This window comes from Littorina saxatilis, unplaced genomic scaffold, assembly GCF_037325665.1.
Source record: "Littorina saxatilis isolate snail1 unplaced genomic scaffold, US_GU_Lsax_2.0 scaffold_833, whole genome shotgun sequence".
NCBI lineage: Eukaryota > Metazoa > Mollusca > Gastropoda > Littorinimorpha > Littorinidae > Littorina > Littorina saxatilis.
In genome coordinates this window covers 1-17146 of record NW_027127815.1, presented here as the reverse complement: position 1 = coordinate 17146, position 17146 = coordinate 1, and the positions used below count along the sequence as shown (strand labels likewise).

General features: G+C 42.0%; 1 protein-coding gene and 1 long non-coding RNA gene across 2 annotated transcripts; both read right to left on the bottom strand.

The window, feature by feature from the left end:
* Positions 1-6976: 6976 nt before the first annotated feature.
* On the bottom strand, positions 6977-8307 carry LOC138956187 (dopamine receptor 1-like). The gene has a single exon (XM_070327614.1). The coding sequence runs from the start codon at positions 8305-8307 to the stop codon at positions 7201-7203; it is 1107 nt and encodes a 368-aa protein (XP_070183715.1). The 3' UTR covers positions 6977-7200.
* A 1308-nt stretch (positions 8308-9615) lies between these two features.
* On the bottom strand, positions 9616-13766 carry LOC138956186 (uncharacterized). The gene is made up of 2 exons (XR_011452540.1): positions 11952-13766; positions 9616-10963 (listed from the first exon to the last, which is right to left on the bottom strand). It is a non-coding gene; the product is annotated as an uncharacterized lncRNA (long non-coding RNA).
* Between the last annotated feature and the right edge of the window lie 3380 nt (positions 13767-17146).

Here is a 17146-nt window from a genome sequence, read left to right as displayed (position 1 = left end):
GAAAAAAGATGAAAGTGTTTTTAAATTGATTTCGAAAAATTATTTTGATCATAATTTTTATATATTTAATTTTCAGAGCTTGTTTTTATCCAAATATAACATATTTATATGTTTTTGGAATCAGAAAATGATGGAGAATAAGATGAATGTAAATTTGGATCGTTTTATAAAAAAAATATTTTTTTTACAATGTTCAGATTTTTAATGACCAAAGTCATTAATTAATTTTTTAGCCACCAAGCTGAAATGCAATACCGAAGTCCGGGCTTTGTCGGAAATTACTTGACCAAAATTTCAACCAATTTGGTTGAAAAATGAGGGCGTGACAGTGCCGCCTCAACTTTCACGAAAAGCCGGATATGACGTCATCAAAGGAATTTATCGAAAAAATGAGAAAAAAAAGTCCGGGGATATCATACCCAGGAACTCTCATGTCAAATTTCATAAAGATCGGCCCAGTAGTTTAGTCTGAATCGCTCTACACACACACACACAGACAGACAGACAGACACACACACACACATACACCACGACCCTCGTCTCGATTCCCCCCTCTATGTTAAAACAAGAGCGATTCAGACTAATGTAAAAACAAGTCGCGTAAGGCGAAAATACAACATTTAGTCAAGTAGCTGTCGAACTCACAGAATGAAACTGAACGCAATGCCATTTTTCAGCAAGACCGTATACTCGTAGCATCGTCAGTCACCGCTCATGGCAAAGGCAGTGAAATTGACAAGAAGAGCGGGGTAGTAGTTGCGCTAAGAAGGATAGCACGCTTTTCTGTACCTCTCTTTACACCCCCGGTATAGGGGTGTGTATAGGTTTCACTCGATGTGTTTGTGTGTTTGTGGCGGTGTTTGTGTTCGCAAGTAGATCTCAAGAATGAACGGACCGATCGTCACCAAACTTGGTGAACAGGTTCTATACATTCCTGAGACGGTCCTTACAAAAATTGGGACCAGTCAAACACACGGTTAGGGAGTTATTGGTGGATTACAATTATACAAGGACTTATAGAGGCACACCCCCGTTGGTCAAAGGGAAATAACCATTCTCACTGCCACCAACTGAGAAGGTTATTTCCATATAACATATTTATTTTCCAATCAGAGGAATTTCTTGTTGTTTTAACTTTCTGAGCGTGTTTTTAATCCAAACATATCATATCTATATGTTTTTGGAATCAGGAACCGACAAGGAATAAGATGAAAGTGTTTTTAAATTGATTTTGACAATTTAATTTTGATAATAATTTTTATATATTTAATTTTCAGAGCTTGTTTTTAATCCAAATATAACATATTTATATGTTTTTGGAATCAGAAAATGATGGAGAATAAGATCAACGTAAATTTGGATCATTTTATAAATTTTTATTTATTTTTTACAATTTTTAGATTTTTAATGACCAAAGTCATTAATTAATGTTTCAGCCACCAAGCTGAAATGCAATACCGAAGTCCGGGCTTCGTCGAAGATTACTTGACCAAAATTTCAACCAATTTGGTTGAAAAAAGGGAGCGTGACAGTGCCGCCTTAAATTTCACGAAAAGCCGGATATGACGTCATCAAAGACATTTATCGAAATAAATGAAAACAAGAAGCGAAGCCTTCAAGGCTCCCGTAAGAAATAGACAAACAATAACACAAACTCAATCACTCCATCACACACACACACACACGTACACACACACACACACACACACACACACACACACACACACACACACACACACACACACACACACACACACACACAGAAAGAGCATAGGTGAAACTGTGCAAGAAAGCGAGACACTAGATCTAGATCTGTCTGTCTGCATGTAGCCTACTTACATGGACACGACTGCCAAATAGTCTCGGCCCGCTCAAAATAACAATCACCGAGACTTTCAGTAATTCCATCGCGTGACGTCTAACCCTCGTACGTCATAATGTGACGTCAATGTAATATGACGTCTTCAAATGTTAAAGTTTCTCCACAGACATACATACATACATACATACATACGCACGCACGCACAGACAGACAAAAGTTAGCATCGCATAGGCTACACTTCGTGAGCCAAAAACGTCCGGGGATATCATTTCCAGGAACTTTCATGTCAAATTTCATAAAGATCGGTCCAATAGTTTTAGTCATAACTTGACTAAATGTAAAAAGAACAAACAAGAGCAGATGCATTTGTTTGTCTCCTTTCGCCGACAATGTTTGTATCTATCTACAAGGATTTCGTTGAGAATGTTATGGCAAAAATCCGGTCTGCTGTTCGTTCGGTCGCAAATTTCTTCGTGTGTGTGTGAGTGTGTGTGTGTGTGTGTGTGTGTGTGTGTGTGTGTGTGTGTGTGTGTAGGTTTGCGTGTGTGTGTGTGTGTGTGTGTGTGTGTGTGTGTGTGTGCGGGTGTGCGCGAGCGTACTTGTGTGAGTACGTGTAAGAAAAGAAGAACAAGTTGCGTAAGGCGAAAATACAACATTAAGTCAAGTAGCTGTCGAACTCACAGAATGAAAGTGAACGCAATGCAACGCAGCAAGACCGTATACTCGTAGCATCGTCAGTCCACCGCTCACGGCATAGGCAGTGAAATTGACAAGAAGAGCGGGGTAGTAGTTGCGCTGGGAAGGATAGCACGCTTTTCTGTACCTCTCTTCGTTTTAACTTTCTGAGCGTGTTTTTAATCCAAACATATCATATCTATATGTTTTTGGAATCAGGAACCGACAAGGAATAAGATGAAAGTGTTTTTAAATTGATTTGGAAAATTTAATTTTGATCATAATTTTTATATATTTAATTTTCAGAGCTTGTTTTTAATCCAAATATAACATATTTATATGTTTTTGGAATCAGCAAATGATGGAGAATAGGATAAACGTATATTTGGATCGTTTTATAAAAAACGTATTTTTTTTACAATTTTCAGATTTGTAATGACCAAAGTCATTAATTAATTTTTAAGCCACCACGCTGAAATGCAATACCAAAGTCCGGGCTTCGTCGAACATTACCCGACCGAAATTTCAACCAATTTGGTTTGAAAAATGAGGGCGTGACAGTGCCGCCTCAACTTTACAAAAAGCCGGATATGACGTCATCAAAGACATTTATCAAAAAAATGAAAAATATGTTCGGGGATTTCATACCCAGGAACTCTCATGTCAAATTTCATAAAGATCGGTCCAGTAGTTTAGTCTGAATCGCTCTACACACACACACACACACACACACACACACACACACACACACACACACACACAGACAGACACACACACACACACACACACACACACACACACGCACAAACACCACGACCCTCGTCTCGATTCCCCCCTCTACGTTAAAACATTTAGTCAAAACTTGACTAAATGTAAAAAGAATCATAACTTGACTAATGTAAAAAGAAGCGTGAAAATGCTTAAAACTAAAACGCTATCGTATTACACTTTCAGCAACTATGTATATTCATTTGTTGGCGTTGAAAAACCATCATATTGCATCTCTCTCTCTCTCTCTCTCTCTCTCTCTCTCTCTCTCTCTCTCTCTCTCTCTCTCTCTCTCTCTCTCTCTCTCTCTCGATTTATTATTCTCTGTATATGGTCCAAGGACAGGTTGGAAGATTAGGCTAAGCCTAAAACCTAACCTTATGTAATAAAGTTCTGAGTTCTGAGTTCTTTCGGTCTCTCTCTCCCTCTTTCTCTCTCTCTCTTTCTTTCTCTTTCTCTCTCTTGCTCTCTCTTTCTCTCTCTCTCTCTCGATTTATTATTCTCTGTATATGGTCCAAGGACAGGTTGGAAGATTAGGCTAAGCCTAAAACCTTTATCCTTATGTAATAAAGTTCTGAGTTCTGAGTTCTGTCTCTCTCTCTCTCTGTCTCTCTGTCTCTCTCTCTCTCTCTCTCTCTCTCTCTCTCTCTCTCTCTTGTTATGATAGTGCACCCAGGAAAGACAAAAAGCATGATTATTACAAGACAAAAACACCAGTCACGACCTCTTAAGTTAAATCTTTCTCTGGAATCACAACCTGTTCAGCAGGTAACGGAACATCGTTATACGGCGAGCTAGGAAGATATCCACTTTACGTTGATGCTGCAATACTGGTTTCGGCTGTTAAAACAACCATGCTCTCGACTCTCAAAGATGGCTTACCTGTCTCTTTTGAACAATCACGACAGAGGGCAAACAAACTGGGTCACACATGTCAAAGACCTTTTGTGCAAGTCTGGATATGGTTTCGTTTGGTTGTGTGCTGGGGTGGCAGATGAAAAGTTGTTCCTGGGAGACCTGAAGGAGACAATGAGGCACCAGTTTTCACAGGAATGGTTTACACGTCTGTCAGAAAGTACACGCCTTGAATTTTACCACAGTTTCAAAAGTTGTATTGGGCACGAAGAATACCTGGACATGATTCATGTGAGCCTTTATAAAGTTGCTTTGTCCAGATTTAGACTGGGGGTCTCCCCATTCAATGCCCATCGACATCGTTACTCTCTCTCTGACACCAGTCGTGACTGTCCTTTCTGCCCGGATACTACTGAAGACGAAAGCCATGTTGTTTTTACATTTAGTCAAGTTTTGACTAAATGTTTTAACATCGAGGGGGAATCGAAACGAGGGTCGTGGTGTATGTGTGTGCGTGTGTGCGTGCGTGTGTGCGTGCGTGTGTGCGTGCAGAGCGATTCAGACCAAACTACTGGACCGATCTTTATGAAATTTGACATGAGAGTTCCTGGGTATGATATCCCCGAACGTTTTTTTCCTTTTTTTGATAAATGTCTTTGATGACGTCATATCCGGCTTTTCGTGAAAGTTGAGGCGGCACTGTCACGCTCTCATTTTTCAACCAAATTGGTTGAAATTTTGGTCAAGTAGTCTTCGACGAAGCCCGGACTTCGGTATTGCATTTCAGCTTGGTGGCTTAAAAATTAATTAATGACTTTGGTCATTAAAAATCTAAAAATTGTAAAAACAATTATTGTTTTCTAAAACGATCCAAATTTACGTTCATCTTATTCTCCATCATTTGCTGATTCCAAAAACATATAAATATGTTATATTCGGATTAAAAACAAGCTCTGAAAATTAAATATATAAAAATTATTATCAAAATTAAATTTTTGAAATCAATTTAAAAACACTTTCATCTTATTCCTTGTCGGTTCCTGATTCCAAAAACATATAGATATGATATGTTTGGATTAAAAACACGCTCAGAAAGTTAAAACGAAGAGAGGTACAGAAAAGCGTGCTATCCTTCCCAGCGCAACTACTACCCCGCTCTTCTTGTCAATTTCACTGCCTATGCCGTGAGCGGTGGACTGACGATGCTACGAGTATACGGTCTTGCTGCGTTGCATTGCGTTCACTTTCATTCTGTGAGTTCGACAGTTACTTGACTAAATGTTGTATTTTCGCCTTACGCGACTTGTTACATTTAGTCAAGTTTTGACCTTTGGTGACTTAGGGTACTTTATGTCACTTCGTCGGTTCGCTGTATTAAGTATTGGCTGAGAGTGTTACATTTGCCAAGCGAAAGACTCCCAAGGAAAGCATATGACATGATGAAACATTTACAGGGTTATGGCAAGAAAACATGGTCTCATTATTTGAAAGAAATGTTATGCATGTACGGCTTTGGAGGTGTCTGGCTGCAACAAGGTGTAGGCGATTTGAATCGATTTATAGCAGTATTCAGACAACGACTGTTTGATTGCTTCCAGCAAGACTGGCATGACAGCATCATGAAATCGGAGCGATTTGAATTTTATTCGCTCTTTAAACAAAAAATTCGCGCTGAAGTGTATATAGACCATATTCAGCTCCGCTGTTTTCGAGATGAATACATACAATTTCGATTTGGTATTTCATCCATAAACACTCACAAATGCCGCTATCGAACTGACGTTGTACCGGGCCTTTTGATTTGCCCTGTATGCAGAGAGGACGTGGAAGACGAGAAACATGTATTGTTTGTATGCAAAGGATATTGTGATTATAGACTTGATGTCAAAATATTAAGAGAAAAAAAAACAGAGTGAAGATGCGAACAGTATTATACGTGTTATGTCTGTTGACAAAGAGGATTCAGTGATGCAGGTGTCCAGATTCTTATATCGTGTTTTTCAAAAAAGGAAAAGTTTTTTTGACTAGTTACCCAATGTGGAACAGGTGAACGAGACGGCGATGTGTTATACATAGTTTGTGCCGTGGAATGTTAGAGCAGGTTTGATTGCAAATAATGTATGCTGGTGTAGTACACTTGTGTTGTTGTTGTACCTATTCAAATTGTTGATTTTTGCGCTGGAAATGTTTGTATGTTAGAAAGAGAGAGAGGGAGAGAGAGAGAGAGAGAGAGAGAGAGAGAGAGAGAGAGAGAGAGAGAGAGAGAGAGAGTTTGTGCCGTGGAACGATAGAGCATGATTGAAAGCCGATAATGTATGTTAGCACTGTAAACTTGTTTGTCGTTGCACCTACCCATATTGTTAATTCATGCGCTGGATATGTCTTTAGGTTTAAGAGAGAGAGAGAGAGAGTGAGAGCGTGCGTGCGTTCGTGTGAGTATATGTTAGAGAGAAAGAGATAAAACCGGTTGATTGTCTATAAATACAAACACACGGCATGTATTACTGACCCCTCCCCACACCCCGTTGAAATGAACCTTGTGTGTTTAATCAATAAAATGTCTTACGTCTTACGTCTCTCTCTCTCTCCACACGCGCGCACACACACACACACACACACACACACACACACACACACACACACACACACACACACACACACACATACACACACACACTACGCACATGATTGTGCGAGGAGTAATTTTCGTCGGAGCAGTTGACCGAGAGGCGGTTCGAGATGGGGGGGGGAGGGGGGGGGTGGGCTTGCGGGACAGCTGTTGTACCGGTGTCCGACATAAGCTCGAACGACAAAATCTCGAACGACAAATGCTCGAATGGACAAATGCTCGACGCGACAAAAGCTCGACGCGACATTTGCTATACAGGATACCTATTTTTTAGAACCGTACCTACAACGGTGACAACAACAACAACAACAGCAACAACAACAACCACAACAACTAAATACGCATTAGTTACTTTTGCACGCACATTAAAAACTTCACCACCAAAATGTTATAAAGAAAACGCATTGTCAAACCATAGTGTTCGAACTTTACGCCACACGTTCGGATCCCGTCACACCCCGGTCCCTATAGTCCCTGTAGTTGGTGTCCTCCTCGTCATTCGACTGGCGACACTCTCTTGCATCACACTGGGTCCGGAGTCACGTTCGTCAGTCCACGGGCAAACGATGTTTCGTAAAGCCAAACGGAGCTCGGTGTTGAACATGGAGTAGATGATGGGGTTGAGACAGGAGTTGAAATACCCCAGCCAGATCAAAACCCGAAAAACCGTGGGCGGTAGGCACGTGCGGCAAAACGGCGCGATGACGTTAAGGACAAAGAAGGGCAGCCAGCACACCAGGAAGGCCCCAATCATAACGCCCAGCGTCACCGCCGCTTTGGAGTCCCTGCGTGTGTTACTCCCCCTTATTTTGAACGTCGCTCGCTTCTCGTTGGACACTCCCACGGGGTTGGTTTTGCGCATGTTCAGCACGTGGTAGCGCGCGAAGCCGAACACTTTGGCGTAGATAACCACCATGACAATGCACGGGATGAAGAAGCTGACTGCAGAAGACGTCACAGCGTAGACTTCGTTGACTTCGAACAAACACATCCCTGTCTCCGACACGACGTTGTGCTCCTCGAAAGGCTCGTGCCATCCGAAGCTGGTCGGCAGGAAGGAGATGAGAGCAGACACAATCCACGCCGTCAGGATCATCCCCACCACCTTCGGGGTCGTCCTCCACAGGAAGTAGAGCAGCGGGTCTCGGAGCTGCAGGAAGCGGTCCAGGGCGATGAGACACAGGTGCAGGACGGACGTCGTGCAGCACATAATGTCAAAAGAGATCCAGATCCTACAGAAGTCGGCGCCGAACGGCCAGTGCTTGTGCATCTCGTTGTAGACGGCAAAACTCATGACCAGGCAAGACACGAGCAGGTCGGCAACGGCTAGAGACACGATGAAGAGGTAGGACTTCTTCCACAGACGCTTATCGGTGCAGACAGCCAGGCAGACGAGGAGGTTTCCGAGGATGGAGGCGATGACGATGACAGAAAGGACGGTGCCGACCACCCGTATTTTCGCGGGACAAACTTCCTCTGCGCCGATAACCGGCGAGTGCGTGAGGTTTCTTCCGAGGATCGTGTTGGTTCTGTGGTGTTGTGCGAAAATCGCCGCCATTCCGGTAGTGGTGGTGGTCTCTTGGCTGGTGTCTGTCCTTGCCTGCACAGATGTGTTTGTTTGTTAGTGTGACAGGGTGACCAGTCACCAACTATAGAGTAAGCTGTTGTCATTGTTCAGTTCAGTCTTTGTTGCCGATCAGTTTGTGTTAGGTGTCTATTCATTATCTGTTAAAGGCATATGTACGCGCTCCCGTGTTTACAAAGTGTAGTTTGCCCATAATCGATGTCAAATTCATCATAATTAGGCCATATAATGATGATATGTCGCAATGCGCGGACCATAAACATGCATTACAGCTTGTTCTAGCCTCTGAAAAAATGAGGATATCAACAAAGACGCGGAGTTATTTCCCTTGCGTCAACGCTACCTCTGTTGGCAAATCTATAAATAGGACGATCCAGATCAAAATGAAAATTAACATATCTCAACATTGAAGGGGTCCTAGACCACAATATTTTGCAGGGAACTTAATTTAGCATGTCTCCAGCTGTTGGTAAAGCAATTAGCGTGTATATTCATCGAGTTAATATGCCTTTAACAAAAAGTACTGGTGTGCAGTGACCAGCCGTGTCCAGCCAGCTGCAGACAATTAAATCTGCTGCTGGGTGAAGGAAGTTCCTTATCTCTTTTTGAAGTGGGCGGTGCACTTGTTAGACGCTTGCTGTAGACGAGACATTAGGCCCCCAGGTGGTCGTTATGTAATGTGCCGCCAGCCAGACTGGGTATCTCGGGCCAGCCGGGGTTTGTCAAGTGGGTGTCATTCCTTTTGATCGGGTAGATCATAGGAGATGCCAGGTGGCTTGGAAGCTTTTGGTCCCTTACCCCCCCCCCCCCCCCCCCTTCTTTGTTTACTTGTTTGACCAATGTGATGTCACTTTTGTTAGCTAACTGTTGATTGGATGTTGTGACTCTAGCTAAAGTTGAATTCTGTGTGTACATGCTAGAGTGTGGGAGAGAACTCTGAGAGACACGGGAGAGAGTGGACGTTTTTTTTTGATAGCGTGCTCCACTGACTGTGGAGATGTAGTTCAATTAAGTATTGTGGCTAATAGCAAAGAAACTACAATGGGAAGAAGGATAACTTCCTCATTGGGCATGCTTAGAAATGAGAATGGCTAAATACGAGTTATTCCCCTTTGCTGCATGCTGATCAGGCTGTCTCCTGCTTTGTTATGACTAGTACAGTCGATCTTTCTCATGTTGTGACTTGCTTTATTTTCACATTTTCGGTATTTAAAACAGCAAACACACACACACACACACACACACACACACACACACACACATACACTGAAGAAGTTTCCATTCTGATTCGGTTATTTTATTTGGTGCTATATGTTTGCTTCACATTGTTTCTTCTTTTACATTGCTTGAGGTATCCCAATTCGCTAAACACATCCATAATGCATGCATGGCTCATTCGAAAGAGGGCAACTGAACAACTGATGCCCAATAGCAATAAATACTGAACAACTGAACAATAAATAGCAATAAATGATGACAGCGCCAAGTTTTTAAGTACAAAGTGAAATCCTGTGACTGGACAAAGGCACAATTACAAAATACAAATAAAAAAATCGAGGCTCATTTTAAATTAAGTTCTCAGCTCATGGGGAAGCATAAGGTGACCCTAGAAACCGAAATTAGGAGACCTCCCGCCCCCAGGGCAGACTACACAAAAAAAAAGGGGGGGGGGCTAATTTGTGAAAAAGTATAAAAGGAATCGAAAACTGTATACATGTATTTAGTTAATACCCCAAAAATTGTATAGTATACACAATGTCAGACCCTAAAGAAAGTTTGTTAGTCATTGCTTAGGCAAAACAAAGCAAAATAGCCTGTTTACGGTATCCCGACCAACCCTATTTTTCTAGACCAACCCTAGACTTTTTTTTGTGGGCATTTGGAGAAAAAGAAAAAGAAAAAAAAAATCAATTTTGTTCCTGTTTTTTTGCAAAATAATTTAAAAAGATGGTTATAAAAAAAAATTAAGAAAAGCCGATTTACCGACCCTCTTTTTGTGTGCCTATGTTACTGTAAACAGACTAAAAGGTACATCAGAAACAACACACCAGGGAGGGTCCAAAATTTTATCAAAATATAGATGGTAGGGAATTCAAAATAAAAAAGACAATAGACAAAACATGTACTTCGGCTCATAGAGCCTTCTTTAATTTTTGACTCATTAAGTCCATGCTCCGAGAGTCCTTTTTTTAATTTTGAATTGCCTACCATCAATTTTTTTTTATACAATTTTGGACCCTCTTTGTACGGAGAGAGTTGGCAATTGTTAATCACATTCTCTCATCTCATTGACTCTCCTTCAGCTCCTTGGTAACATGCGTTCCCGTCTCTGCCAGGATTGGACACAGCAGCAGATAACCGGTAAATATGTAACAGGCATAAATGGCAAAATAGCTCGCCTCGCCTGATAATATATGAGACAACTGTTCTACTACAAAGTCTTTCTTGGGAGGCTTGGCTAATTTACTCGCTCGTTTTACACGGGGTTCCATCGTTTTCTTTTCTAATCGGAAAACCTTGCTCCTCAGTTTGTTGACCTTCTGCCGAAGTTCCGCTTCACGAGGGGATGGGGAGGATGACGACTTTGATGCTTTACATCCTATGTCCTCCAGGATCGCCTGAATGTCATCTAAAAAAGAAAACACACATAAAATAACATAACCATAACAAGTTACAACCTGGAAGAAATTAAAACATGTGTAATTAAATCACAAAATGAAAATAAACAATAGCGTAGGAAGGCAGGCCAGAAATGAAGTGTGTTAGCAACTATGGATACGATGTGGAACAATGATGGAATTGACCTTGTTTGGTACTGAATGGGTGAGGCCATTAGAACTGTACCCACGGAATACGCCCTATATAAGCTTCATATTGATTGATTGATTGATTGATTGATTAGGACAACAGTACCAGGTAAACTCCTCACACACCATGCCTCTTTCTTTCTTTCTTTATTTGGTGTTTAACGTCGTTTTCAACCACGAAGCTTATATCGCTACGGGGAAAGGGGGGGGGGGGGGGGGGGGGGGGGGAGATGGGAATAGAGCCACTTAATTGTTTCTTGTTACACCATGCCTCTAACAGGATATGTTTCCCATCTTTACGTGTTGGAACTACAGGTACAATTTCATCCATCCATGCATCCGCCCTATACAGCTTCTTCTTCTTCTTCTGCGCTCGTGGGCTGAAACTCCCACGTGCACTCATTTTTTTTGCACAAGTGGAATTTTACGTGTATGATCGTATTTAGGCAGCCATACGCCGCTTTCGGAGGAAGCGTGCGGGGTATTTTTGTGTTTCTAAAACCCACCGAACTCTGACATGGATTACAGGATCTTTTTCGTGCGTACTTGGTCTTGTGCTTGCGTGTACACATGAAGGGGGATAAGTCACTAGCAGGTCTGCACATAAGTTGACCTGGGAGATCGGAAACATCTCCACACTTAACCCACCAGGCGGCCGCGACCGGGATTCGAACCCTCGACCTTCCGAGTTAATAGACCGACGTCTTACCACCCCGCCCGTCACCCTATACAGCAATTATCAACTATGTAATGGATGGGTTTAAACATTTTTTGATGTCAGGGTGTTCTTCATGGTTAAAAATCTCTTACCTGGTTGAACAATTTGTGCATCAGGCGACAGGTCGGTGCTGGCTTCATTTGTAGCTACCCTTTGCGATGGTGGCTTCCTCCCACTAGCAACCTGCAAATGCACAGCTCTTTAACTGACAAACTCACAACCAACACCCAGTCACAATGAAACAATTCTCCCAATTTCATGGCATTGGTCTTAGGCCACACAAAAAAGTGTATGTTTCTCGTAAGGCAAAACAAAAAATAATCTGTTTACAGTATCCGGACCGACCCTATTTTTTTCCCACCGGCCCTAGACTTTTTTGGGGCATTAAAAAATGAAATTAAAATATTCAGATGGCTAAAATACAAAAATAAAAAGCCGACCTACCGACGCTATTTTTGGGGGGCCTATGTTACCTTAAACAGACTTTTTTTGTGGCCTAACATGACTAAAGGTGGAGATTTTTTTTCTAAACTTTTTTTTTTAAACCATCTTTTTAACTTATTTTGTTGAAAAGCAGGAAAACAATTGATTTTCGAATACCCCTTTTATTTTTGAAAATGCAAAATAAAAGTCTAGGGTCGTCAGGAAAACATAGGTAGGGTCAGGTGACCAGAAACATACAACTTTTTTGTTGTTGACGCCGACCCTATACTTTTTTTGCCATTTGGGGCTGTTTTTTGGCAAAATAAGTTCATCATATCATCATAATCAAGACGTCGATCCAAAATAAGTAACTTTTTTTTGTTGGCCTTATCATTTTTTTGCGCTAAATGCAAACAGGCATTATTTGATGGGAACAATGCTGTTTTTTTTCAATTCTTACATCAGCCTCAAACTTGTCATTACTCAGCCTGCATTTAATAGTGTGCTTCATTGGTTTGCAAAAACCTAAAACCAATAAATAAATAACCTTCGGTGGTGGATTGGGCACTGCAAACAATGTCGGGACAGCATTCCACACAAGTGATCCTCTCTGCAGGATTGTTTTACTGGTTGGCCTCAAAGTGATCAGTACAAAGCTTGAGACCTTGAACATCAGCTGGCTGCAGCTTTTCAAAGTCCTCTCGCCTTGTGAATTGCATCCATATTCTGCACCTAGTTTGACAATAAAAACAACAATGTTATTGTTAAACTAAGCAAAAAGGAAAGACAAAAAAAGCTAAATCAGATCTTCAGTCTAAATCTAACGCTCTGCCTGAACGCAAAACGGATGAGTGATGTACCTTTGTACTGTAGTTTTCCCGTAAGCAAGGTTTGATAAAGGTTTCGGCAAATATGCCCACGGGTAGTTTGTCATCAAGTGTAAACTGTTGTTTTGTACTGACTACTGACTCACACTCACAGTCGTAAGTACAGTGTACACATGCACACACAGGTACACACGCAGACACACGCGTACATAGTACAGCTAGTACAGAAATCTCAGGATGAACCGATCCATGCTATGTTTGTAATATTTCATTTGCATATTAGTTCTATAAATACTGTAGTATCATGATTCATAGCAGACAAAAATGCTCAGAGACAGTTGGCTTATCTGAGTGAGTTGACTCGAGCCATTGCATTCTCATTCTGAAGAAGGTAAACCTGATGAAATAATCACTGCACAACCCACCTTTTTTCTTCTTTAGGGAACTTGTGGAAAGTTTTCCCGAAGCAGCTCTGTTTGTAACGGGCGTTCTTGCAACAAAAAGCCGAGCACAATTTACCACCACCTCGCACGCGATCGGTACCTACGCGATCCGCCATTTTGTTTTCGCCGTCAGCATGTAACTAGGGACGATAACCCACAAACACTTTTTCGCATTTTCTTCGCAAGTTCCACGTCTTCCTTATGTACAGTGTTTGCTAATAGCCACCGGCTTCGGTCGGGTTGGCGAAGAGGAGGAGGGAGGATCGAGAGACACAGAAATAAAGTGGGCCATGCCAGTATACTGCTGTTGTTATCACAATGTCATCTGTTGTGGATGAAATGGATAGAAAGACGTGTATGTCTTTGTACGTGTGTGTGTCCACGTGAGTGAAAGTCCAGTGAGTCCGTAACACAAGAGAAGAGAAACCAAAGAACATTCTTTTCCGAACCTCTACATTAGTGTGTGTGGATGTGTTTGTTTGCTAGTGTGTGTGGATGTGTTTGTTTGTTAGTGTGTGTGTGTGTGTGTGCAGACGGACCGACCGACCGACAGACAAACACGCATATAGACACACGCACACACAAACAGACACGCATATATATAGATACACACACACACACAAACACACACTCACCATCTCATGAACGCCTACGAGCGTTTATGTGTATGTGTATAATATTTGTGCGCGCGAGAGAGAGAGAGAGAGAGAACGAGAGAGAGTGTGTGTGTGTGTGTCTGTGCATCTGTGTGTGTGTGTGTCTGTGCCTTTTACTTTTGCAGACAGGAAGACTTGAATATCATTCAGTGACAAAAACTTCCTGAAAAAGACACCTAGACGCGAGGTAGAACTTCGACACACATTTGCGAACAAACTTTGCTGACACCACTGCGAGGTTCCTTTAAAGGTTCCAACGTCTGTTTGTCATGCTAATAGTGTCGTCTGCGTTTCCCAGCTGTCGATTTAACTTTCTTTTTTTCTGTATCGGCTTCGAACCAAAGCTACTTGGCCTACCGCACCACCAAGTTACACAAAAACTGCTTTACACCACGAGTACAACAGAGAAAATCGTCATACAGCGATATTATGACGTAAGTTTCTCCTCACAAGAGAAGATTGCGTCAGTGTTCATTCGAAAGTTAGGGGAGTCTTATTTTCCACTGAGTCTCGGAAACCAAGACCAGAATCATGGCGATTATTTTGAAGACTCGTGCTATAAATGCTGCGTGGCCCAATAAAACAAATAACGGTTTTGGGTGTGACGAAAAAAAGAACAGGGCCGGAGTGCTATGTTAATTATGAGCAGTTCTTCCACACTCATTTAAAAAATATGACACTACCAGCATGTTCCAGTATACTGAGCCAGAATTTTTGGTTTTGGCAAATCGACGTTGCAGTTCCAGAGCAAATTATCAAAATTACTTTGCGAATTTGCGTTCAAACGTGTTTTTTTCATAATATAAAGATGAACAGGTTGAAAATATGGCCAAGAACAAATCTATGGTACTTCGAAGAAAGAAGAATAACAACATTCTTGTCCAATACGACTTGCACTTTACCGTGTGCGCTGTAAAATCTCCCTACCTTCAAAGCAGACGAAAAGCAGACATCTTCATTTACTTCCAAGGGAGAAATCGTTGGTCATAAAGTCTTGCAGAACCCAAACATACTTCTGCACGCTTTCTTTTCTTTTCATAGTCAGTTGCTTCGCAAAAATGAAGTGTCATTGGTTTTCTCAACTTGTCAAGTCAGTCAAAACGAACGCAGAACACAGAACTGGGAAATGACACTGATTGAAATACGAAAGATCTCCGACGGCGATGACAAAAGTATAAATGACGTCATCTGGTCACAGCTATCTCGAGAACTAAGCGTCGCTCAGAACCAGCGCCCTTCCATTACATCAATACACCCCCACCCACCCACCCTTCCCCTCCTCCCCACCTCCGAAAAAGCACTAACAAACCAAGTAACACGAGAAATTTACTCTCCCGAGATTTTTACTCCGGAGTACAAATTTCCAACGAAAATGTTACTCCCTTTACGAAACAATTAATCCCCCAAAACATGAGAAAATTACTCTCCACGACAGGTGTGTTCCGAGTAAACATTTCGTACGACAATGTTACTCCCCTGACGAATAAATAACGAATCTATTACTCCACCCTAACACCAGCAATTTACTGCCCACGCCAGGTGTACGCAACTTTTAGTTTTACTCCCTTGTGCCCTGTTAGTCTTGGTGATGGAAGGGGTGGAGGGAGGGTAGCGCGACATTCGTTTGCGCGAGGTCACATATTGGCATTATCCCTTCACCCGCATCCCATTTTCGCGTACGAGATATTTATTTTCTTTTTTTCTTTGTTTTTCTTTACACCTGTTCCTTGTCCCGTTGTGCTCTCACACCGCCACGTCCCTGCACTCACTGCTCCAACCACCTCTGAATTTCGTTCCGCTGCCAGACTTGTCGATTGTACAGACGCTCCAGGGATGTCAGGTCCCTGCGGTAGGCTACCCTCGGAAGATGACACTGCACTTCTGCTGAGTCACTTCGACGGTGTTCAGTAGTGGGTCTGTCCCGAGCTAACGGACGCAGCCCACTACCTACTATGCCCCCTACTAACGACATTGACTTTTTAAGTCGCGGAGCCAGACTTAGTGAGCGTCCCCTCCAGAGAGCAGACCGACACCACGTCCCTCCGTCGACCCCCCAGAACGTCACACGTTGAAGACTGACAGCAGAACTACTATTCAGGGAAGGATCGAACAGGAACACTGAGACCAAGATCACTATGAGAGCTCCGGGCATGAAGGGCCACAAGAGCAAGGACAATGTATATTTTGGATGATTAATGAGATGAGGATGATTAGGGGAAGGGCTCCTAATATGGACCACTTTTTGTTTCATGCTAATAACTAGGTTGTTTTCTTGCGAAGAAGTTTCATTTTGTGTTTGGTAGTCCTTCTCTCTTAAGTGAACCGTTAAGCCTAATTAGAGTGAAATAGCTTTGATAGACATTCAGCAAAAATTAAATACAGAACAAGAAGGGCAAAGCCCATACGACTCACATGCTTGACCTCGACCTTTAGGGTAACTAAACCTAGCAATGACATCATACACTAAGAACTGCTTTACACATTTTTCCTACCAAAATACATGTGACCTTGACCCAAGGTCAAGGTCATCCAAGGTCATGCAACACAAAGCTGTTAATTCAAGACATAGGAAGTACAATGGTGCTTATTGGCTCTTTCTACCATGAGATATGGTCACTTTTAGTGGTTCACTACCTTATTTTGGTCACATTTCATAAGGGTCAAAGTGACCTTGACCTTGATCATATGTGACAAAATGTGTCTCATGATGAAAGCATAACATGTGCCCCACATAATCTTTAAGTTTGAAACAGTTATCTTCCATAGTTCAGGGTCAAGGTCACTTCAAAATATGTATACAATCCAACTTTGAAGAGCTCCTGTGACCTTGACCTTGAAGCAAGGTAAACCAAACTGGTATCAAAAGATGGGGCTTACTTTGCCCTATATATCATATGTAGGTGAGGTATTCAATCTCAAAAACTTCAGAGAAAATGTG